General features: G+C 44.6%; 2 protein-coding genes across 3 annotated transcripts in view; one reads left to right on the top strand and one right to left on the bottom strand.

The window, feature by feature from the left end:
- Window positions 1-25206, bottom strand: part of Erich1 (glutamate-rich 1) — a gene marked incomplete at its 5' end in the record, with an annotated part of 52793804 nt that overhangs the window by 6407616 nt on the left and 46360982 nt on the right.
- The window catches only part of Kat6a (lysine acetyltransferase 6A), an 81367-nt gene continuing 74066 nt past the window's right edge, over window positions 17906-25206 (top strand). The window contains exons 1-3 of one of the 3 annotated variants that reach the window (XM_087588440.1): window positions 17906-18003; window positions 19867-19953; window positions 20182-21094. In XM_087588440.1, coding sequence (XP_087444566.1) covers window positions 20495-21094 — 600 coding nt within the window. In that variant the 5' untranslated portion in view covers window positions 17906-18003; window positions 19867-19953; window positions 20182-20494. 3 annotated transcript variants of the gene reach the window in all.

The following is a 25206-nucleotide window of genomic DNA, read 5'->3' as shown; positions in this document are numbered from 1 at the left end:
TGCAACGAACCGAAAGAAGACATCACACTGATTTGCAAAAATTGCAAACTTTTGATTCAAAGCGAGATTGACAGTGGCCAGTGAGTGGGGAACCCAGGGGCTTCGGTTATTATTTTAGGGCTTTCTTCTTTGGGCTTCAAGAGAATAAGGAGTTTGGTATCTAGGGGCATAGTTTGGGTGATTCTCCATTTGATTGCCAGCCTTTGCTCACTATGAATGCCCCTTCCCATAAAGCACCTGCTTTTAATCACGTGCTTATATAAACAAACCACTTATGCACAGGCCTAAGGTCATAAATCAGGATTGTTCCCAAAAGTTCACTTGGTAACACAGTTTTGTCTTACTGTGCATACACCTAAAACCAGTCAGGCTGGATTGCCTCATCGCCAGTAGTCTCCAAGTGTACTGGGAATATGTCTGGGTAGACGCTTAATTTTGATACTTGTTATAGGGAAGAATGAGTTCTTCATGCAGCTTGGTGCCGGTGGTTAGGTGGCTAGCAGGATTCTGGGTTTGTTTAGAGAAGTAAGTGTGTGTGTGTGTGTGTGTGTGTGTGTGTGTGTGTGTGTGTGTGTAGAGAGAGAGAGAGACAGAGACAGGGAGACAAAAGAACAGAGACACAGAGACTGAATATCCCAAGCCCATTTGAGTCCCAAGTTGCTAAACTATTACCTATATGTCCCTGATTCCGCTTTAGGTAGACAGTTCAGTGTTTTAAAGTTGACCAATAACATTGTATAGCCAACACCATCGTCTTCAGAACCTTTTCATCTTGCAAAACCAAATTTCTCTAACTATTACACAACTTATTTCTTTCTCCTCTTGTTCCCTTGCCACTGGTGTCGTCTACCTTTTGCTTCTGAGCTAGACTGCACTCAGTACCTTGCATAATGGAAAGCAGGCATTGCCCTTGTGTTTCGAAGTGTCCTGTTTCATTTGACACAGTGTCCTCCAGACTACTCATGCTGTAACATGTGTCAGCTTGTCAGATTCCTGCCCTCACTCCCTTTGGCAACATAGTCTCACTGCGTAGCCCCAAATGGCTTCAAACCCAAGATCCTTTTGCCTCAAGTTCCTAAACATTGAGATTACTTGTGTAAAGTTGTATCCCACCACACCTGGCAAGCAGAAGGATTTTAACTATAAATTTTATTACATTGATAGCATAAGACTCTGGTAATAGGGAGGATCGTAGAATTCATGACCTGTCTGGATGACACAGCAAGTTCGAGACCAGCCTGGGTAACTTAGTAAGATTCTTGGTCAAAATAAAAAGTTAAAACAGGTGCTGGGGATCTCTCTCTCTCTCTCTCTCTCTCTCTCTCTCTCTCTCTCTCTGTGTGTGTGTGTGTGTGTGTGTGTGTATGTGTGTATCATTGGTCAGGCACTTGCCTAGTTTGCATCAGACCCTGAGGTCAATTCTCATTACTGCAAAAAACCAAAACCAAAACAAACAAACCACCAACAACCAAATAACCTGCTTCCTTATTTGGTTATTAGTAAATTATGTGGTTTCAAGAAAAATTTTCTGTGTAAGCGTTAGAGTTATATATTGGCATGAAGTTGTTCATTATGTTCCTTATTCTCATTCTCTCCTTCCCCCATCTCCTTCCCTCATTTATCAACCCCGCCCCCTTCAGTCTCATGTAGCCTTAAACTTCAGATTCTCCTGTTGCCGCCTCAGTGCTGGAGTTACAGGTGAGGGCTACAGCTGTAGCAAGCTTATAAAATGCTTAGCCAGTGGTAGGCAAGCATTCAGTCAGCTGAACCATGTCCCTGACTTGCTTTCCTTATTGATTGGTGATTCCCCACGCTGTCGTCAAGGTTGGCCTGGAACTGGTGGGCTCAGGTGATTGTCCCGGCCTCAGAGTGCCTGGGACCATGTGAGCAGGCCACAGTAGGCAGCTTTACTGTTCTTTCAACATGCCTGGGGTTCAAAGCTATGTCTCACTTTTATATTTCATATTGGTGATTACTTCTTTTACTTTGTTTGCCTCGTCAATCATCTTGGAACTTATCTATTTTATTAATAGTTTTGTAGTTTTTGGTTTCATTGGGTTTTGCCTGTTTTTCTGCTCTTTGTCTAATTGATTGTTGTTATCTATAATTTTCCCCATTCTGCTTCCCATGGGAATTATATTCCCTTTTAAAATGTTTTAAAGTGGATTTTTAATTAATTTATGACATTTGCTCTCTAGAGTAGAGGGGGATGCTGGACATTACTAACCAAAAAGCTACAGCCTCAGCCACCACTCTGTTCGAATACAACCATTTAATGTTCTAAATTTTCTCCTATGCACAGATTTAGCCATATTCAATAAACGTGTGTGTTTCTTTTCCTTTTTCATTCGGTAAATATTTCTTTTATAACTTTTTTTTTACTTGTGTATTGTTTGAATATATTTGATGATAAGTTCTAGAAATTATCTTTTGTAATTAAAAAGTAACTATTTTGGACAGTGATGTTTCATATAATCTCAACCTTTAAATTTTTTTAAAATATCATATGAGATACAATAAAATCCACCTTGGTGAACGTTTTTGTGCATTGGCAGGTAGCATGGCATTTTCTTTGGCTGGGTATAAAGTTCCGTGATAATTATATTAGATTTTTGACAATGCTATTCAAGTATTCTATAGCATTACTTTTGCTAGGTAAGTTTTTGTCAATTGAGACAAGCTAGAATTATCTGAAATAATGAACCTCAATTGAGAAAAGGCCATCTGATTACCTGGGGGCAAGTTTGTAGGCAGTTTCTTGATTAATGATTGATCTGGGGGTGGTGCTCACTGTGGGTGGTGCTTAGTGTGGGTGTGGCTTAATGGGGTGGTGCTACATTAAATTATACTTAATCATACATTTCACATTTTACTGTCCCTAATATCTTTGTATAAATCCTTAGGGTTGTCATTTTCCTTCCTTCCTTCCTTCCTTCCTTCCTTCCTTCCTTCCTTCCTTCCTCCCCCCCACCTCTCTCTCTCTCTCTCTCTCTCTCTCTCTCTCTCTCTCTCTCTCGGCAGTGTCTCAAGCAGTTCGTGTTGACCTCAAACTCTATACTGCCAAGATGACGTTGAACTCTGCTGCTCCTGAATTGCAGTGGGAGCAGAGATGAGTGCCACCCTGTCCGGTTAAGTGTTAATATAATTGCATTTTCTTGTTTTTCTTAAGAGCTTTCTCCGACATTTCTAGCAGTTCTGTTCATACTAAATTGTCATTGTTTATATATGTTTGAAAATATTTTACTTTCATTTCTGAAAGATTTAAGATTTCTAGGTTTAGCCAGGCATGGTGGTACATGCCTTTATCCCCAGCATTTGGGAGGCAGTGGCAGTTGGGATCTCTAAGTTTAAGGCCACCCGGAATTACAGAGTGAGTTCTAGGACAGTCAGGGCCACACAGAGAATTGCTGCCTCCAAAAACCAAAACCAAAGCAAACCAACCAACCAACCTAACAAAAGCAAAGAAAAAGAATTCTGTGTTTACTGTTAACATTTTCGAGTGTTAATGTGTGCTTTCTTTTTAGCTTCATGGTTTTACGAAAAGCCTGATGTATTTTCTATCTTTGTTTACTTGTACATTTCTCTGGTGGATACTAGGTGTTCTGCTGGATTTCAATAACTTTACTATAATGTAATTTTTTTCAAGATTTATTTATTTTATGTATGTGAGTACACTGTCTATGTCTTCTTCAGACACACCAGAAGAGGGCATTGGGTCCCATTACAGATGGTTGTGAGCCACTATGTGGTTGCTGGGAATTGAACTCAGGACCTCTGGAAGAACAATCAGTGCTCTTAACCACTGAGCCATCTCTCTAGCCCCTATAATATAATTCTTAAATCCATTGCCAAATTCTGAAGATGTATGAGAGAATGCTAACAATTCTGACAATGCCTTAGTATGGTTACAGTTTCCGGTTATTGAACTTGAATTGTAGGTTGACACTTGTCTTAGTCAGGGTTTCTATTCCTGCACAAACACCATGACCAAGAAGCAAGTTGGGGAGGAAAGGGTTTATTCAGCTTACACTTCCACATGGCTGTTCATCACCAAAGAAGTCAGGACTGAAACTTAAGCAGGTCAGGAAGCAGGAGCTGATGCAGAGGCCATGGAGGGATGTTACTTACTGACTTGCTTCCCCTGGCTTGCTCAGCTTGCTTTCTTATAGAACCCAGGACTCAGGGACAGCACCACCCCCTTGATCACTAATTGAGAAAATGCCTTACAGCTGGATCTCGTAGAGGCATTTCCTCAAGGGAGGCTCCTTTCTCTGTGATAACTCCAGCCTGTGTCAAGCTGCCACACAGAACCAGCCAGTGCTGCGCTTTTCTTCTATTTGGAGTTCTTTCAGCTACTCATGCTCCAGCTCCCTGTGGCATGGAGAGAACTAACTCACCCTCACTGTTTTGAGACTGCACTCCTGGGGAATACGATCTTTCTATCCTCACTTGTCACTGCTGGGGGAAGCTCGGAATAGTTAGTTTCACTTCCCCTTTCGGATGTTTCTTTTCTGCAGTTAGTTTCCAGTTAGTTTTTTTTTTCTCAAGAGTGTGCAATTCAGTACTTCTCCAAACGGTCAGGAAGACCCCTCAGCTGATGTCTGGAGTTCTACCTCTCTGGCTCTCTGCCCTGCGCTGCCATGGGCTACCAAATCCTGATGTATTTTGTCTTTTCAAGTTGGCAGTATTTCTTGAGCTGGAAACTATGACAGTACACAAGGTGGAGGGCAACTGAGTGTGTCAGCTTATTTGTTTTTCTTTTTCTTTCTTTTTTTTTGGTTCTTTTTTTCAGAGCTGGGGACCGAACCCAGGGCCTTGCGCTTCCTAGGCAAACGCTCTACCACTGAGCTAAATCCCCAACCCCTTATTTGTTTTTCTTAACCTTACAGATCATCGTCTTATGCTGGTCTGTTGTTGTTCAGTGTCTAAAGATTGTCACACCTATTCTGTCAGTTTTTCCCTCTGCACAGGGAAGGGAGAAGAAATCCAGCCCCTGCTACTCTGTCACGGCAACAGCAACTGTTCTGACCTAGAAAATTCTTAAAAACTGAGCCTAATTCATCTCACCCTCAGAAATTCAGTATTAGCGAGGTCTGCTGTGGAATTATCGACCCTTCTAAGTACTCAAGTGACTGTGACACTTAGCTATTACTGGATACTATATCTTGATACTTTAGGTGGTCTCATTTATTTTCTATTTAAATGGAAGGTCATATGCTTACATTCTTTAAAAAAAAAGGAAAGTTTCCTTGTTCCAAGACTGAGGAGAATAGCCGGTTACTCAGCTGAGAAGAATTAGGGTGGCTTAGACAAAATATGAAAAGTGTGAAGCGGAGGGGTCAGGTGGGTTTATTCAGTACCCGTGTCTCTTGGAGAAAATCTAGACATCACTCCATCATCTGGAGCTTGGTTCTGAATACGGAAGGAGGCTCTAGGTTACAATGACCCCCAACAAGAATTGTGTCTATTCAGGAGTTTAGGAGACAGGGGCACAAATTCCCAAAGAATGAGTGACTTGACCCCAAGATACCACCACTTTTTGTCCCAAATCGTCTGCCAAGTTCTGGAGCTGCACGAGAAAGAGGCTAAGAAGTCAAGTAAGTGGAGGGGCTAGAGAGGTGACTTAGGGGTTGAGAAGTTGCTGTCTGATTTATAAAGACTGGGTGGGGTTTATTTCCTAGAACTCTGTCATGCAGCTCATATCCACCTGAACCCCAGCTCCAGAGGATCCCATCCTTTTCTGCTCTTCATCCCACACACATGAATGCGCGCGCACACACACACACACACACACACACACACACACAGTAAAAGTGACGAATCTTCAAAGGCCAAGCAGAGAAGAAGACTGGCCTTCTCACAGACTTGTGGACACAAGGAAGCTGGATCAAAGTGAAGAAGTAAACATGTCTCCCAGCTGCAGCCCTGGAGTGTTATGTTACAGAAGCACGAGCAAAGAAATGAATGAACCCACAATAAGATAGAGCCTCAGTTAACTGAGTCTGTGGTTTGATAAGGAGTGGCCTTCTCTTTACTGCCTGGCAGAGGGCAAGCTGAGCCTTTTCTGGATGTGTGGGATCCTCTAGCCAGAGACTCTACACACTTAACATGTAGGTCTCTATTAAGAAATTCCCAGGCAAGCCAGGAGTCCGAGCACATGGTAGAAAGGAAAAGAAGACAACAAGATTACAAACACCGTACCCACCGAAGGTCCAGCGATTACAGGAATCAATAAAAGCTTTAAAATAATAGGGATTGCTGTGTTCAGGAAAATAGATGCGCAGGTAGAGAAAAATACACAGAAAGATAATTTCTCAAAATGAATTGGATTTGTTTTTGCAATCATCTGACAGTGTGGCAGCTTTAGGTATGAGCAAGATTATTAAGGCTTAACAGCTCACTAGCAAATACACGTTGTCTTAGTTACTTTTCTATTGTGATAAAACACCATGACCAAAAGTAACTTGGGGAGAAAAAGAGTTTATTTTCGCTTATTTGCTTTTTATTTCTTCTTCTCCGGGGAACAGTCTATCACTGAGGGAGTTCAGGGTAGAACCGGAATAGCGCAGGAGCCTGGAGGTCTGAGCTGACACAGAGATCGTGGAGGGGTGCTGTGCTGTTTACTGGCTTGTTTTCTGTGGCTTGCTTACCCTGCTTTGTTATAGAACCCAGACCTCTCCTCCCAGACCTCTCCTCCCAGAGGTCTCATCCCACCACAGTGAGCTGCCCCCTCCCTCATCAGATCACTCAGGAAAATGAGGTTTGCCTACAGGCCAATCTGGTGGGGGCATTCCCTGTCTCTGTCTCTTTTGGATCTTTGAGACAGGGTTTCTCTACTAGCCTGTAGAGACCAGGCTGACTGAACTTGCAGAGAATCTCCTGCCTCTGCTTCCCACGTGCTGGGATTAAAGGCCTGTACCACCATTGCCCAGCCAAGGTTGGGGGCATTTTCTCAATTGTGGTTCCCTCTTCCAAAAACGACTGTGGTATGTGTCAAGCTGACGTGAAACTGGTCAGCGCACGGGTAAGTTAGTGTAAAGAAGGAGAAAAGTGTGACAGAAAAAAAGATGTGCATTAAAAAAAAATCTGACTAAATATAAATGTGTTCTCAAAGAAAGAGACGTATGAGATTATCACTGAGTCTTCCTAAAATGGATAAAATATAGCTGGGACAAATTTGGACAAACTTCCTTAGTGTTATTACACTTATGAACTCATGCGGGGGTGAATACAAGGAAAAACTCATGAGTAAAACTTTTAAAAAATTAAAGGGCAAGAGACCATAAAGTCAGAACCCGAATTATTTGAGCTCCCCCAGAGCATCCGCTGAGAGAGGCCTCCAGCACTTCCCGGAGATGCCAGACCCACAGATGTGCTTTGGCGGTAGGCTACCTGCCTCTCCTGCCTCCTGGAGGCGTCACTTCCAGATTCTTTGTAGAAGTTACTTTGATATAATGGCATGTAATTACCGAATCGTGTCATTCAGGCAGTAAGGATGATGTCTGCAGTCTGTGAATGCTTACGTAGCAGCAGTTTTCCCCCATGTTCTTGACCCGTGTTGGGTCTCTGGAGGCAGGAGTCACAGAACCCATAGCTTCCTCAGAGCTGGCTGTGTCCGCCCAAGTGCAAAGGAGTGTGGGAAAACAGAAGATGACCGGAAGGCCCTTTTAAAAGGCAAAGAATAAAAGCAGAGACAAGCTTTGCCAAAGAGATCCTAGAACCAACATGAGGAATAATAATAAGGTTCATGGGAAACAAACAAGCAAAAGGAGAATTTGTCACCAGCACAACTTCGATAAAGTTCAAGACAGACACACAGAAATACACACTGGAGGAAGGAACAACAGAAAAGCTGAAAATGTTGGTGAGTGTAGTTGCGTATGGACTGTACAGAGTAAGGTAGGGACTGGAAAGTCTTATACATTAATGTATGTGTGCAGCTGATATTCACGACAATAATAAACTCAAATTTGTGATGTTGGCGACTGTTGACAGGAAATGGCCGTTTTAAAAGGTACAGAAAATTGTTTGCTCTGAGTCAAATATGAATGACCACAGGGCCTGAAAATGGAGTCATGTTACCTTGAATGACATGTTTTACTGTGGAAGAGGATACATGTATTTTTTTTTTTTAATCAGAGGACACTAGGATGCCGTAAATCAATATAGATTTCCAATTCATTGATGTGGTGGGGGCACTGGCTGAAAGAATTTGGGAAAAGTCTTCTATGGGTTTCAGAGGTCACAGCATTTAGCTTTTCAGTTGGGAGAGAGCAGAGGCATGTTATAAACTTACTGGTGCAATCTGAGGAATTTCCCCAATAGAACTAGACCAGATATAAAATTCGAGGTACTTGGCCATTGAAGGGCTTAAGACAGTCACCAGAGAAATAAGAAGGGACCATCGGAGTATGTGTGTGTGTGGGGGGGATGGGAGGTTGGGGAGCAACAGTTGAAAGGAATAGCACAGTGGTGGGAAATGGTGAGGGAGGCTTTAATTAGGGAGGGAGTGGGAGATGGATATGGAAGAGTGTTGTGTCAAGCATGGCACCGGGGATGGATGTGACAGGAGCATAGGGGGAATGAAGAAAGGCACAGGACACACAGAAAGCCCGGGGTCAAGTGGTCTGGGCCGTGGCTGGGGAACCTTCAGCGCTCCAGAGGTCAGTATGTTTACAGAGTTTCGTAGAGCGGGGTTATTACATATGGATGACTGAGGCAGGGTTTACGCTGTAGATCTGAATCAGGGAGACAGGCTTAGCTCATCTTGGTAGAAGCAGTCTCTCAAGGAGAGTCTCAGACGGAGCTGTCTTCAGGCCACGCATACCCGGTGGGGAGGAAGCTATGGTGGACAACTCCTACATACACTACCAACATCTGTACAAGAGGAAGTCTTTGCTGTTCCTCCATCGGTCTGAGGCTGTGGGATTCTTGTCAAAACTATGCTAGTGTCAATGGTTTCCTCTGCTCCCTACAGAAGACACAGTGAGGAGGGGAAAACAGCTGTAAGGCTGTCTGAAGAAGTCACGGGGAATCCTGTTATTATCCACTTGCAATTGCACATAATAGCTGTGTGTGTGTGTGTGTGTGTGTGTGTGTGTGTGTGTGTGTGTGTGTATGTACTGTATTATCCTAGTCAGGGTTTTACTGTGACAGAACACCATGACCAAAATCGAGTTGGGAGGAAAGAGTTTATTTGGCTTACGCTTCCAGATCCATCACTGGAGGAAGTCAGGACAGGAACTCAAGCAAGGCAGGAACCTGGAGGCAGGAGCTGACTCAGAGGCTATGGAGGGGGCACTGCTTACTGGCTTCCTTCCCATGGCTTGCTCAGCCTGCTTTATTACAGCATCCAGGACCACCAGCCCATGGAGGGCACCACCCACCATGGGCTGGGCTCGGCCCTCCCCACATTGATCATGAATGGAGAAAATGCCTTACAGCTGTATCTCATGGAGGCATTTTCTCAACTGAGGCTTCTTCTCTGATGACTCTAGCTTGTGTCAAGTTGACACATAAAACCAGCCAGTGCATACATATGACACACACACTATAAATATACATAAATATATTTTAAATTAAAATTTCTCACCTGGGCTGGCAGTGCTTTATGACAAGGGCCATAAACTATCTAATGCCAGACATGAGAAGCCCCCCTCCGAGTTGTTGATCAGGGCTGTAGACCAGGTTCCTAAAACATACAGCCTATGGCTGTTGCCCTTGCCTGCCTCCCAGAGGTTGAAGATAAATCCTTATTTCTATAGACACTGCACACTTTGGACATAGGGCCTGCAGGATCAGAGCAGGATCTGACTCAAAGCCTTCTCCCCAAGGACAAGCTTTCATGGTACCAGAAGGTACCATGTAAACTTCCAAAGGAGGGATGTAACCCGTAGTCCTATGAGGCTATTATGCCTGTGAACTACACCCTGCATAGCACTATAGACATACAGATGCAACTAGTGACATTCACACCTTGGTGGTGACCAACAACTTTTTAAGGTCTACTCAACAAGGGGCTACTGTGCCTGGTGGTGGAAACCTAGCCAACAAATCAAGGGCTAGAGAAGCCATGGGTCTTAAAGGAGAACCTACAGGGGTTCGTATATTTTAATGTTTGATCCCCAGTTCTGGAACTGTGTTGGGAGGATTAGGAGGTACAGTTTTGTTGGAGGTTGAGTGTCCCTGGGATTGGGCTTTCAAGTTTCAAAAGCGGGTAGGGTCAAAGGATAGGACGACAGGAAGTCAAATTTGACCTGTTTTCTATATTAACATGTAAATGTAGCAAATGTGGGATTGTCTCTCCTAGGAATGTCTGAGAAGCTACAGCCATAGGTCTCATCAACGTGGCTGCTTAAATGTGACCTGAGCAAGGCTGACACGAGTGGAGATGCTAACATGGAAGGGAAAAATCAATCTTATGGGGTCCTAAGCCGAGGCAAAAAACCCCCGCAGAGACTGAGGAATGCTAACAGAAATAGCTTTCCCAGGGGAGAGCTCCCAAATGGGTTGTCTTATTTATTTATTTATTTATTTATTTATTTATTTATTTATTTATTTATTTATTTATTTATGTGTGTGTGTGTGTGTGTGTGTGTGTGTGTTTGTGTGACTGTATGTCATGTGTGTTCAGTGCATTCGGAGTCCAGAAGAGGATGTTAGGTCCCCTGGCCTTAATATTTATTTATTTATTTATTTATTTATTTATTTATTTATTTATTTATTTATTTGTGTGTGTGTGTGTGTGTGTGTGTGTGTGTTTGTGTGACTGTATGTCATGTGTGTTCAGTGCATTCGGAGTCCAGAAGAGGATGTTAGGTCCCCTGGCCTTTGAGTTACCAGCAGCCATCAACCACACGACAAAGGCTGAGAACCCACAAAGACTGGGAGTCGAGTCCTAGGGAAGAGCAAGGAGTGATCTTAATGGCTGAGCCGTTGTTCCAGTTCCCATAAGTAAAATATTATAATGAACTCAAAAGAAGTCGAGATAGAAGATATAAGAGGGATGGATCAGAATAAAACAAAACACAAATATACCAAGTATAAGTCTAAATTTTACCCATTACTATGTTACATGTAAATGTACTAGAAATATTTCCAACGGAAACAGGATAGAGTTAGTCTCTCTGCCTTTAAAAAATTTTTTTTATTAGATATATTTCTTTACTTATATTTCAAGCGTTATTCCCCTTCCCAGTTTCCTGTCCATAAGCCTCCATTCCCTCCCCTCCCCCTCCTCCATATGGGTATTCCCCTATACATCCCCCTTATTGCCCCCCCATATTCCCCTGCACTGGGGGTCCAACCTTGGCAGGACCCAGGGCTTCCTCTTCCACTGGTGCCCCAACAAGGCTATTCTCTGCTCCATATGCAGTTGGAGCCCTGGGTCAGTCCATGTATAGTCTTTCAGTAGTAATTTAGTCCTGGAAGCTCTGGTTGTTGGCATTGTTTTTATGGGGTTGCAAGCTCCTTCAACTCTTTCAGTACTTCCTCTGATTCCCCCCAAGGGGGTCCTGTTCTCAGTTCAGTGGTTTGCTGCTAGCATTGACCTCTGTACTAGACATGCTCTGGATGTGTCTCTCAGGAGAGATCTATATCTGGTCCCTTTTCAGCATGCATTTTCTAGCTTCATCAATCTTAGCTAGTTTTGGTGGCTGTATGTATATGGGCCACATGTGGGTCAGGCTCTGAATGGCCATTCCTCGAGTCACTGCTCTAAACTTTGCTCCCATATCCCCTCCTAAGAGTGGGAGCATCCTGGGGTTGGGGATTTAGCTCAGTGGTAGAGCGCTTGCCTAGCAAGCGCAAGGCCCTGGGTTCGGTCCCCAGCTCCGGAAAAAAAGAACCAAAAAAAAAAAAAAAAAGTGTGGGAGCATCCGCATTTTGGTCATCTTTCTTCTTGAGCTTCCTGTGGTCTGTGGATTGCATCTTGGGTAATTTGAGCTTTTTGGCTAATATCCATTTATCAATGAGTGCATACCAAGTGTGTTTTTCTGTGATTGAGTAACCTCACTCAGGATGATATTTTCTAGTTCATTCCATTTGCCTGTGAATTTCATGAAGTCATTGCTTTTGATAGCTGAATAGTACTCCATTGTGTAGATGTACCACATTTTTTGAATCCATTCCTCTGTTGAAGGGCATCTGGGTTCTTTCCAGCTTCTGGCTATTATAAATAAGGCTGCCATGAACATAGTGGACCATGTGTCTTTGTTGTATGTTGGAGCATCTTTTGGGTATATGCCCAAGACAGGTATAGCTGGGTCCTCAGGTAGTGGAATGTCCAATTACCTGGAATGCATAGAGTGCACTCACCAAGAGTAGCTGAAAAGCAGGGACTTCTAGAGCAAGTTATTGACAGTGTACAGAAGAACTCCTGGGGGGGGGGGGCAGCTGGATGACTTGGTAGAGCCGAGTGCCTAGGACAGAAGGGCAGAATGGACTGCTGCTGGCCAAAGGCTGATTACCTTGTCTTGAGCTCGCTTCAGCTGGGGACAGCCATTCCTTGCCTAGAGCGCCCTGTGAAATCTTAACTTAGAATATTAGCCTCCATTAACCTAAAAGCTAAGACTGTCATTGGACAGGACAGCGTGAGGCCTATCGAAAAGCTCCTCCCATCTTGCTCTAATGACTTTTCTCAAGTGCCCACCAATGTCTTTTAGACCGGCCTTGATTTATGACTTTCTTTGTTCTCTAACACTATAAAACTTCTGCCAAAGTGCCTCCTTGTTGGAACATGGAACTTGGGGTGACCTAAGTCTGTGTTCCCAGGCTCTGGCCACTCAGAATAGCTCTAGAATAAACTCGTTCCTTTTGAGATGAGAGCTGTTCTCTTTTTACTGACAATTGTGGAGCTACAAAATGGGCCTCAGAGATCCATCCAGTTTTCACTGGATGAGTCACCTGAATGGCAGTCAGGTACCTGCATGGACAGACCGAGTCCAGGCCACCTGTTACTTCCTGAGGAGGATTGGAGGGGACTTCTTTCCTGGGCTCTTGACCTCCCATGGTTTGGTTGCTGGTCCATTAGTTTATTCTGCAATGTCTGATTAAGGATTCTAACTTGATAGCTACCTATTTGGTCAGCTTTCAAGTGTTTCATTTAAGGCGTCTGGTTTGTTTGCTTTGAAAGAATTTTAAGGTCTAGACATTTAGTTCAGTTTTGTTTGATTTCAGATCTCTAAAGGCAATTTGGTTTTTGCCTTTTGAAACTTGGAAGGCATTTTGGTTTCTGTTTGTCTCTGAAATATTTTGAATTATTATCATTCGGCCTTTGTTCCCTGCCACCCCTCCTCCCCAATTCTGCTTTTTCCCTGATGCTTTTCCTGAGACAACGCCGAGCCTGTAGCTTAGGAATTTTACGAGTGCTTGATCATAAAGACACCAAAGAGGTACTTGTTCCCTCCTACCCAAAAAGTGTCAGGGGAAACACCCCACAACATGAACACACACACACCCAACTCCAGGTCAGAAGAAACTTTATTGGCTCTGGGGGGCAGACATGTAAGAGACTGACTGGTCACCTGGTATCTTGAACACACTTACATGTAAACAGACAAGATAACCCCGAGGCCCAGTAGTTGAAGATGGTGATTTTAGGATCGGAGCTGAGAAAGCCAATCACTAAAGTATCATACAGAACCAACCAAAACACATTTTCCTCTCACTAGCACAGACAAGCAATATTTCAGGAATATATACATTCTACACACACACAGACACATACACACATACACACAACAAGGTTTCCAAAAAGGAGGGGGAGTATATGGAGATATACTACCACCAATGCAAAACCACAGCTTTCTTTTTTTATTTTATATTTATTTTTTTTAAAGTTTAATTTATTTGTTTTATATAAGTATACTGTAGCTGCCTTCACACACACCGAAAGAGGCCATCTGATCTCATTACAGATGGTTGTGAGCCACCATGTGGTTGCTGGGATTTGAACTCAGGGCCTCTGGAAGAGCAGTCAGTGCTCTAACCACTGAGCTATCTCTCCAGCCCAAAACCACAGCTTTCAACTTAAAGGGAATGAGAGTTAATTCTGGAGCCATTCTGAGTGACCTATGGTCTAGAAGTACAGATTCAGGTCACCTCAAATTTCTCCCTCCAACAGTTGGGAGCAGTTGGGTGAAGTTTTACAGTTTTACACAACACAGAAAGCCATATATCAAGGCAAGTCTAAAACACGTTGATGGGTGTATCAGAGGCAGTCACAGCAGGACGGGAAAAGCTTTCGATGGGTCTGATGGAAGTTAGTAGCCCTGTTAATAAGTTACAAAGGGTTTCCCCTATTTATTAGCAGGGTATTAGTTCTGACACGGAGGTAGGCAAGGAATGGCTGCTCCAGGGCTACAGCTAGTTCCGGCTCAGCTAATTCGCCTCTGGCCTGGAGCATCCTGGTCTCTCCATTGTTCTGCACCTCTACTCAGTCATCCGGTCAATGCAGACATGGCTTCTTTTCAGTTCTCAGTCAGTTTTCTGTTCACCCAGGATCACATTTGTGCGCGTGTGGATGATGTTGTTTATTAAATAGTATGAGGTCTCCCCTAGCTGGGAAGGCTCACTCATAAGGTCTGATGTAACGTGGCAGTGCTACTGGATCTAAACTTAAGTTATCGAGAACACGGTGTGGCCTGAGTGAAGGCAGCAGATGAGACACATGTATCTAAAATACCCAAAACTTGCATAATTTAAAGCTAGATTGCCTGTGTTTCCCTCTATTTGTAGTTACTTGTACTCTATGAGCCATCTCACTCACATTTAAATACTTGCAAGGTGAACTTTGGAAGGAGCCATTGTATTGATTTTCCCCCCTGAACTAATAAAATGCAAATACCATTCAATTAATTTTAAAATCCTGGCTAATTATTTTATAGGATATTTTAAGTACACGAAACATCAGGACTTAAGGTATAAAACTTCAAGAATGTAATTAGAGATTGATACCTTCTGTATAATTTGGACAGAAAGGGTTGACACAAATCTTTGGGTATCTCTAGAGTAAGTAGAGTTCAAATTTAATTGAAAAATTCTAGAGGTGTTTTTTTAAATACACATATATGTACATAACACACATATAGAAACAAGGTAGAGATATTAAATACAATTTTATGATTGAATTACAAACCTTTTCTTTTTAGATAGTCATTACATAACTATACAAAATCAATTCTTTTCAGATTGTTATACCCATTTAGAATATTCCTACTAAATTAAACAGTGACTGTGAAAGTTGCTTTAGTGGACAAATATTTAAATCTGTTCACACAATTTGGTCTATTAGTTAATCAAGTAGCAAATCTTGTAAAGGAATTTTAACTATGATACCAAAGTTAGAATCAGAGTCTTCATCTATGGAGAAGAAACCAGATGGTTTCATCAATTAAAAGGGAAAAAAGGCATCACATCAAAAACGCTATTCTGATGAAAAGATCAGGACTGTGTCCTAACTTACTGTTGGACTAGGAGACCCAAGGCCGTCAACTTTCTCACGCTGTCGGGAGCACATTCATGGGGACTTGGAAGTGCTGGATAACCCCAGGAACTGATCACCTCTCACTTGTTGTTTCTTAAATACTTCTGTAATTAGATTTTTAGAACTCTCTATGATATTTAACATTCTACCCGGTGAATTTCTAGTACTGTTAAAATAATACTGTTAGTTTCAATGAAGCGACAAATGAAGAGATTATGTCCCGGGCCATAGTCACTCAGAATGGGCCCAGAATAAGCTCTTATTCCCTTTAGATGAGGGCTGTGGTTTTTTTGTTTTTGTTTTGTTATGGCTGACAGAGGAAATAATCTTGAACTGGCTGAACTGTCTCAAGGATCAACAAACAAAACAAAACCTCCAACAGAACCTGAGAGTTATGCTAAACTCTGTCCTCTTGGATTGCAGGTTAATTTCTGCAAATTAATTAATGCAAAATAATTTCTCTTTGCTGCAAAACTTGTAAAGATCTCTGAGTATGCCTGTTAGTAATATATATCTAAAACAAACAAACTGGTGAGAGAGAGAGAGAGAGAGAGAGAGAGAGAGAGAGAGAGAGAGAGAGCGCGCGCACACACACGCCCATTCTCGGAGGTCAGAGGATGGTATGTGTTGTCTTGCTCTATCATTCTCTATCACATTCCCTTGAGATGGGGTACCCACTGAAGCTTGATCTTAGTGACCCTCCTGTCTTCAAATTTTTCTTCTAGTAGTGATGGGATGTAACCTGGGGTTTAAGAAGTGCTTTCAGGTGAGTCAATAAACCTCTCAACTGCTTGTTATTAATGTCAGTATAGGGCACTGCAAGCCCTTCACCTGGCTGTTCCAGGCTATTACTAATATGGAATACTTTTAACAGTCTACTGTGCATAAGTCTGGCCAAAAATTAGGGTGGAGAAGGTTCTACACAGATCTGAAAGCACAGAATAGGGTTTTGAGATGGGATGTGAGGTGAGGTGTAAACTTCCCAGCAGCTTACAAATGCTTGTTCTCTACAAGCGCTCTTTTGAGCCCTTGCCCTTGACATCATGTTGGTTAGACCCTGGAGATGCCAAGTAGCACTGTGGAAGAACATTTACCTGGGAATAGATTAAAAGCATTAGGACTACATCTTAATTGCAAAGTGAATAAAGCAAAAAACCTCCACGGAGTTCAGAAGAGAAAGTAATATCAAAGTTATGTCAGTGACTAGCAGGTGGTCTCTCTCTCTCTCTCTGGCAAAGCTGTGATAAAATGAGGTCTTGGGGTAACAGTCTAGGAAGGGGACACAAAGCAAGTCCAAGGGTAGCAGCAATACAAGTCTCAAACTGTTGCGCTTTAACGTGTCTTTCCAGTGAAGGGGTGTGTGTGTGAGAGTGTGTGACTCAATTTCAAGAGTTTCTAGTGGATCAAAGACAAAGAAACAGGTAGCCAGTAGCGGAGAGGCTTGCCCTAGTCAAGTGTCTCTGCCATTCAGCCATCAATCTGCTCAGGGCAGGAAAGGAAGAGAAAGACACAGGTTCCACAAGCAACCGTGTCATGATAGCTATGTGACCTTGTCCAAGTCCTAGAAACTGAGCTCGATGGGTGCTGTTTCTTATAAACATGTTTCCAAGGTCTAGCAATTTGCGGGCAGGGGGGATCAGGGAATGTGCCTGGGTGGGCATCTTGCGAGCTGACAGGGTGTCCAACTTCATGCCCTCTCCCCTTTCTAGCCAGACTCTATTCTTTGAACCACAGGGATGAGCGGTTTGAGTGCAGAGCGAGCAGAAAGGCGAAGGCAAAAAGGAACTCCTGTCACCCGCTTTTCCCCGCCCAGCCACGGGTGCCACCCGCGTTCCCCCGCCCAGCCACAGAGCTCCCGGAGCCACTGGTGGGGACCCCGCACCACGGAGGCAGACACGGGTGCACGCCCGGGCGATGATAAGAAGCGCCTGGGAATGGGGACCGACGCCGCGCACGGGGCGCTCCGCTCCCAGCTGACTAGCTACGGGTTTCGGCGTCGCGCTGAAGCCGCCCCACCCAAGCGCCCGCCCCAAGTTTCCCCGGCTGTGTAATCCGGGTGCACCTTCCGCTTGTGGCCTCGCCATCCGCCAGATCTCAGCGCGTGAGAAAGGAGGAGCGACGCCCCCAGCTGTTGGCCTCCAGCCCGGCCAACTCCCGCTTCCACCCGGGCTTCGGCCTTTTGTACCCGCCCCACGTGACCCGCCCAGCGGCTCCCCCCCACACCCCCGTCACCCCGCCCTCTGGCCCTTCCCGGCGACTAGCCTGCTCTTCCAGCTACCGGCTGCCCCCCTTCTGTGCTCCCCTGCTCCTCCCCTCCCTCCCGCCCGCGCAGGCTGTTCCCGCTCCCTCCCCAGGCAGCCGTTCCCTCGCGACGCTCCCCTCCCCCCGTGGCTGTTCCGCCGCCTGGCCTCCCCTCCCCCCAGTCGGAGCTCACTGTCTCCAAGATGGCGGCCGTGTCAGTTTGGGGCATCTCCGCGGTCCGGCCCGGGCCCCCGGGATCCCGGCTGTCTTCCCCCCAGGTAAGAGGCCGAGGGGCAGCCCCCGGTCGTGCCCAGCTGCCGAGCCTGAGGCTAGGCCGCCCCGGAGTCTGCTTCGGCGCCTCGCGGGGTCGGCGGGCTGCTGCAGGCCCCGCCGCGGCCTGCGCCGCCTCCCGCTGCTCTGCGCCAGGCCTCGGGCTGGGCGCCGCGGCCGCCCCCTCGCGTCCGACTCCGCGGCCCGGCCCGTGCCGCCCTCCCGGCTCGCGCCCACAGCCCGCCGCCGCCCTCGCTCCGCCGGCGGCCCACTCCGGGAGCTGGGGCTCCCGGGCGCTGAGCAGCCAGGCCGCGGAGCCTGGGGCTGCTGTGCGGGCTCGCCCGCTCTCCCTCGGGGGCGCGCCCGCCGTCCGCCCGCCGCTCCCGGCGCCGGGCGCGCACTCCGGGCTGTGCGGAGTGCGCGGAGATCCAAGCGGGGTTGAGCGGTGCGGGGTGACAGCCTGGTGAGTGCTGTGGTGTGAAGCAGGCAGCACGTGTGGTGTTGTGTCTGTCCGACTGTCAGCCCCGGAGCCGGGACGGGTGGCGGCGGGCTTGCCTGTCAAGAGGTCCACAACTTTGGGCCGGACCTGCCTGACCTGTCAGGCTCCGTCACAGCCGGTGTCCTCTCGCTGTTCTTCTAAGGCGAACCCTTGGAGCTAAGAGCTTGGAGGAACTGGGGATAGAGCTTACGATGCTCCTAACTCCACGTGATTTCATTGTTAACTTACTCTTCGGGCTGTGTTTCCATAGAATGGGGACAGCGAAGCGGTCCGTTGGCAAACTGCGGGACTCTGCTCTGCCGCTTCAAGTTTTTAAAGTTCCCTGGGCTTTAAATGGAGGGCGCGAAGATGTGTTTGGGGTTGGGAGACAGAGCGGGAAGGGCTTTCCGAGCCGGTTGGTCTTTCTTTCTAGCCGCTAGTGTACTTTCTGAGAGTTAGGGTTCAGATCCTCAGAGCGTCGTTGGTTTCTGCAGACTTGGAGATTGGGGAAACTTCCGGCCGGAAAAACAATGAGGGACTGTCATTCATTCTTTCACCTGGAAGCTCAGCCACATAAGGTGTTCCCTGCTTCTTAGGTCTCAATTCTCGTCACTTTAAAGTTAATGTGTATATGAAAAACTTCCCTCGAGTAATAATTTTGATACTTGTCCTCCGCTAAAATGAAGGAATCCCCCTGAGGTCCTTTAGTTAACTAATTTTGAAATACATTTTGGCCCCAGGTGCTAATGTTTTGTGGCCCCTCTTGTTTTCTTATTAGAGCTATAGTTCTATTTCTTCCCACATGTGTCAGTTTTCCTTCTGCCTATACACTATTAGGAATACTCGCAGGAGGAATGCCCCTCCCCTTTTAGCTGTGTTTATATGTACATGCTCTCCAGAACACGAGAAGTTCAAAGTTACACCTCGTTTTGGAGGGAAAAGTTGGAAGTAATAGACTATTTGTTTTTGTTTTACCGACTAATGTTCACTCTGAGATAGCAATCTCAAATTTACATTTTTATCAGATCCCAGGCAATACTCGTTTTCTTTATTGTACATTTCATATGTTTCTGCATTTGGTCCAAATGATTGTAGACCTTACTTATTTCTTATCCGTTCATTGTTTATAAGTACTTTGACAGTTGTTATTGTTTTCAGTGTATGGGTATTTGTGAAAGTTTGAATGAACCAGGATTATTTTAAAATTCCTTAAGCACTTCCACACGAAGCTCTTTTCGTTTGCATTACTATCCTCAGTGCGATCTGTGAGGCACGTTCTTCCCTTCAGTACAGGAACTGCTCAGATTGTTGTGAGTGGGTTTCCACAGAGCGCATTGACTGTTTTCTGTCCACTGGAATTTTGAAAGATGATTCACTTTTGCTTTCATTGCAGGATTCTTTCTACTAATCCAGATACTTGTTGAAGTGATGAATAGTTTCTTGGGGAAAAATGTGGAGGACACGTTGAACCCATAGACTGGTGAGCACAGATTTCGGAGAACAAACTAGTACTCCCCGGTTAGTTATAGCCAAGGCCGTCAGAGACAGTTTTATTTCCTCACTTTACTTTTACTCCTCAGCTTTTCCCTCTGTCCAGTGGTTTCTAGTCAATTATTTTAGAATATTGATAATACTGTACGTTTCAGTTGATAACTTATTTTCAGAGCAGGCTTTGATAGAAAACTGACTTTTTTTAATTTCTTTTCAGGCTTAAGATACTCATTTTCTGCTTGAAGCTGGGAATGAGATGTATGGAACCCAAGAGTGTGTGTGGAGTAGACACCAAGGTGTGGTGCTAGTGAGGCATTTGAAGATACATCAGAAAAAGCAGCCGTTTGGTTTCTGAGGTAAAAGTAGGTTGTAATTCTGTTTTGTGAACGGAGGGAAGACTCAGGCCAGAAATCTTGTATGCTATGGTTAACTGGTTCCCACCCTCCGCGAGTCATGTTTTCCATGGTGTAAGACTTACTCAGCATCAGGATAAGGGATAGCGACTCTATGGATAGACAGAATCCTTCACCATGGTAAAGCTCGCTAACCCGCTGTACACGCAGTGGATTTTGGAGGCCATCAAAAAAGTCAAGAAGCAGAAACAGCGACCTTCAGAAGAAAGAATATGCAATGCAGTGTCGTCCTCCCACGGCTTAGATCGGAAAACTGTCCTGGAGCAGTTGGAGCTGAGTGTTAAAGATGGCACGATCCTAAAAGTCTCAAACAAAGGTCTCAACTCCTATAAAGATCCTGATAATCCTGGGCGAATAGCACTTCCTAAACCTCGAAACCATGGAAAGTTGGATAATAAACAAAGTGTGGATTGGAATAAATTACTCAAGCGGGCATTTGAGGGCTTGGCAGAGTCTGGTGGCTCAACTTTGAAAAGTATTGAACGCTTTTTGAAAAGCCAGAAGGATGTGTCTGCTGCCTGTGGAGGCACTGCTGCCTCTGGGTTTCACCAGCAGCTGCGGTTGGCGATCAAGCGTGCCGTTGGTCATGGCCGACTCCTTAAAGATGGACCTCTCTACCGGCTCAACACCAAGGCAGCCAATGCTGAAGGGAAAGAGGGCTGCGAGTCGCTCTCGTGTTTACCTCCTGTGTCACTGCTTCCACACGAGAAAGATAAGGTAAGGAATGCTAGCACCAGTGTTCACATTCACAGTCCTCGGGAGTTACATACAAGGTCAAGGCTTGGGGGCCTTTCGTGGGCTCGAGCTGTGAACACTTAGTACATTTTAGTTGTTCTAGTACTTAACAGTCTTTGAAGTCTTAGATTCAGAGCATAGAGTGTAGACAAGGACAAGAACGTATTTAGCTTAGCTTGAAAACTTTTGACTGAAGGTTCTTCTAATACCTTACTGTTGCATCTTGATAAACTTAGAGATGCTGGAGAATTGACTTGAAAGAAGTGACTTACTCGGAGGAACTTTTCCTTTTTTTCCATTTTGTTTCAGGCTATCATTAGACAGGAATGAGACAGATCTTTTTTTTTTTTTTTCCGGAGCTGGGGACTGAACCCAGGGCCTTGCGCTTCCTAGGCAAGCGCTCTACCACTGAGCTAAATCCCCAACCCCCAGATTTTTTTTTTAAATTTATTAATTTTATGTATATGCATACACTGTCATTGTCTTCAGACAAACCAGAAGAGGGAGGGCATCAGATCCCATTACACATGGTTGTGAGCCACTATGTGGTTGCTGGGAATTGAACTCAGGTCTTCTGGAAGAGCAGTCGGTGCTTTTAACCCCTGAGCCATCTCTCCAGCCCCCGAGACAGATTCTTATGATTGATAGTAGGGCTAGTGAATCAGTCATTCTTTTTTTTTTTTTTTTGGTTCTTTTTTTTCGGAGCTGGGGACCGAACCCAGGGCCTTGCGCTTCCTAGGTAAGCGCTCTACCACTGAGCTAAATCCCCAGCCCCTGAATCAGTCATTCTTATTTCTGTGTTTTGTATAAATTCCTATCATGTGTTATATTTTGATATGTATTTTTGTTTGTTTTTGTTTTTTGTTTTTTATTTTTTATTTTTTTGAGAGAGAGGGTCTTCCTATAAAAACGTCCAGGCTGGCCTCAAACCTACTATCATCTTCTTGCCTCTGCCTCTGAGGAGTGCTGGAATTATAGGTGTGTGCCACCATACCTGGTGTGGCTTCGTACATAATGAAATCCTAAATAGTATTATTTGTGACAACAGCGTTAGTTCTATGGGCTAGGATACAGTATCCTGTTTTATAAAAAGATCTGGAGTGTTTTGTACATAGATGTTCCTTACTCTATTGTGTGCCATAGTTGTCATTGTATGTACTTGAAGGAATATCAGCTGTACATTTTGGCCTTAAAGGAGAATCCTTGGGGACGGAGCATTGTGTGTATGACTTCTTTTATGACAGTAGAATGTCTTATATCAGTACAAAGTACTCTGAATTATTATTTGGACAGTGAGCTGTTAATTTATTGTATACCTAGTGTATATATCATAGAGGGAAGGTACTTCTGGGAAGAGATTTTTGTTATTTACTTAATTTTTTTGCTATTTCGTCCCTCCAAACCCTCCCATAGATCCCTCCCTAATCTCCTTCAGATTCATGACTTAGTTCTTTCACCAGTTGTTACTGTAAGCATGCATACATACATCACTACATAGGTACATAATGCATATATACATAGATATCCCTAAAGATAGCCTATTCAGGGCTGACCATTTGGTACTAGACACTGATCATCGGTCGTGCTCTTCCCTGAGGAAGGCCTTCTCCAGTTCCTACCTTTCTTCAGTTGCCTGTCGTCCTTTGGTGGGCTGGAGGCCTGAGGACTTTCTCTGTCTAGTGGGGCATGCTCATTGCATTTATCTGTGTTTACTTTTGTAGATGGATTCCTTGGGACTAGACTCCACAACTCTGCATTATGATTGGCTATGGTTTTATGTTGTGGTCTCTGGTTGTTGCAAAGAGAAGTCTCCTTAATGAAGAGTGAAGATCGTACTTCCCTGTGGTATAGTGACAAATGCTAATAGATTGTTGTTAGGGATTTAGTAACTTAGCAGTTAGAGTCTCTTCTCTGGTAACCATGACTTCACTAGCACTGAGTAGTTAGGTCCTAGTACCAGACATGGTACTGGAGCAGTCTGGAGGTATCGAGGCTGATTAGAGAGCTGTTGGCTACCATTAAGGTGTGTGCGCCACTGCTGCACCCTGAAGGCTATGCCGTGTTGGTCCTTGATGTGGTTCCTAGGAATCATGGAGAGGTGAGACTGTTAGTTGCCTCCCCACTCTGGAAGCTTGCATGGTACCTTCTAGTCCTCAGGGAAGGGGCATTCAGGTCAGTGCCAGCTCAGGATCCATTGGGTTCTGTTTCTGAAGTACATGCTATCTTCAGCAACAGGTCCTTACCTTCTTCCTCTGGGAAGCAACGAAGGGAAACAGCAGTGGACTATGCTTTGGGAGTCTCTTGTACAGCCTGACCAACAACACAAAAGAGGTTCTCTTGTGTGGTATTGAGGTTTTATTAGGTGGTCTGATAGGTGGTTAGAGGGGGTACCATCAGTCCCCATAGAAAAGTTCATTAAAGTGTGTATATTTATACACAGAGTTATGTGCATCCTAAGGTTTTTATTTGGTTATGTGTAGTTAATAGTATGATTCTTTGTGACTTCCACAGATATCCTTACAGTTATTTTACCCACCTTGCTCTCCCTCCTGTGTTCACTTTTCCCCCTCATCCCTGAAGAGCATACTCCTTCTCATTTCCCTAACAGATCACTGTGTCCTGCTAGTCCTCTGCCCTCCCATCTTGTGCATTCACCTCCTCCTTGCTTCCATGAGGAAAGAGCCCCTGTGTTTTACTCTCATTAGGTGGGGGGGGGGCACCAAGACCACAGAGCCCAGAAGAGGGTGTCTGACCCTTCAGAGCTAGAATAATCGATGGTCTTGGGCTGTGAGATGGGTATGGGGGAACTGAACTTGTGTCCGTGGGAGAGCAGCAAGAACAGCTGAGCCATCTCGCCATCCTTCTTTCTATTTATGAGCATCCCATCAAACTACAGTTTTTGTTTAAATAACAATTAGAAAGTAACAGTACTTTTTGTCTTCTTGGAGGGAGTGTTGAAACCTTGCTTTTTTAGGTAGCCCAGATTGGGCTCAGCCTTGAAGAAATCCTCCTGCCTCATCATCTCTCAAGACTGGCATTAGAGGCATGTACCACTATGCCTGGAATACTTCACTGGTGAAATATTTAATTTTTTTATAATAATTTTTAAAAATTATAATTACCCAAATTTCTCCCTTCCCTTTTCTCCTTTAAACCTCTCCCATGCACCTCCCTTAATCTCTCAAATTTATGCCCTCTTTTTCTTTAGTTATTACATAGATATATGTGCATATACATATAAACATGTGCACATATATATATATATATATATAAACATATATAAACACACAGATATATTCTTAATACATAAATGCAGCCTGCTCGGTCATGGTCTTGGAGAACCGGTCAGGGGGACCATTCTCCTTCTCCAGTCCTCTTTAGCTGTCTGCAGTTCTTTGTTTAGGATTGAGGCCCCTCAGGCTCCCCTACTATGTTAGTGTGTCCATTGGTGTTTTCATAGTCCAGGTCTTGTTTAGGAAAACATGTTGATAAGACCGCATGGGTGTAGTCTCTCTGACACAGGTTCACAGAAAACTTCCTGTTCCCTTGGCTCTCCAAGCCTGTGCTCTGGCCCTTCTGCAGTAAGCCCTGAGCCCTAAGTGCAGGTGCATGATGCACATGTGCTGCTTGGGACTGGCCTGTACAACTCTGAATTTTGATCCAGTTGTTTTCTGTAATAGTTTCTGCTGCAAATGTTTGTTTGATGAGGAGTTAGAACTGCACTTACTATGGGTATGAGGAGAAATATTTAGGCTATCATTCGAGGTTATGCTGGTGCAATAAAGTGGTGGCTGTGTTTCTCCTCCAAGATCCACGACTTCACTAGCCTTAGGTGTTGGCTAGGTTTCCAGTACTAGGAATTATTTCTCGCTTGTTGGTCTTACGTCTACCTAGAGGCCTTGGTTACTGCCAAGGTGTGCATCTTGCTACTGCACCCTTAGGGTTATCATACCATGCTGGCCATTGTTGAGGGACATAGGTGTTATAGCTGCTCCCCTTCCTTAGAAGGTTCCTTCTGATCCAGCTCAGATCTTCTGGGTGCAGTGTCTGAAGATCATGGTTTTTTAAACAGTAAGACGCACTTCCACCTCTCG

Source organism: Rattus norvegicus, chromosome 16, assembly GCF_021556685.1.
Source record: "Rattus norvegicus strain SHRSP/BbbUtx chromosome 16, alternate assembly SHRSP_T2T, whole genome shotgun sequence".
Lineage (NCBI taxonomy): Eukaryota > Metazoa > Chordata > Mammalia > Rodentia > Muridae > Rattus > Rattus norvegicus.
The sequence above is the reverse complement of the archived record's forward strand: the minus strand, read 5'-3'. Positions and strand labels throughout refer to the sequence as shown.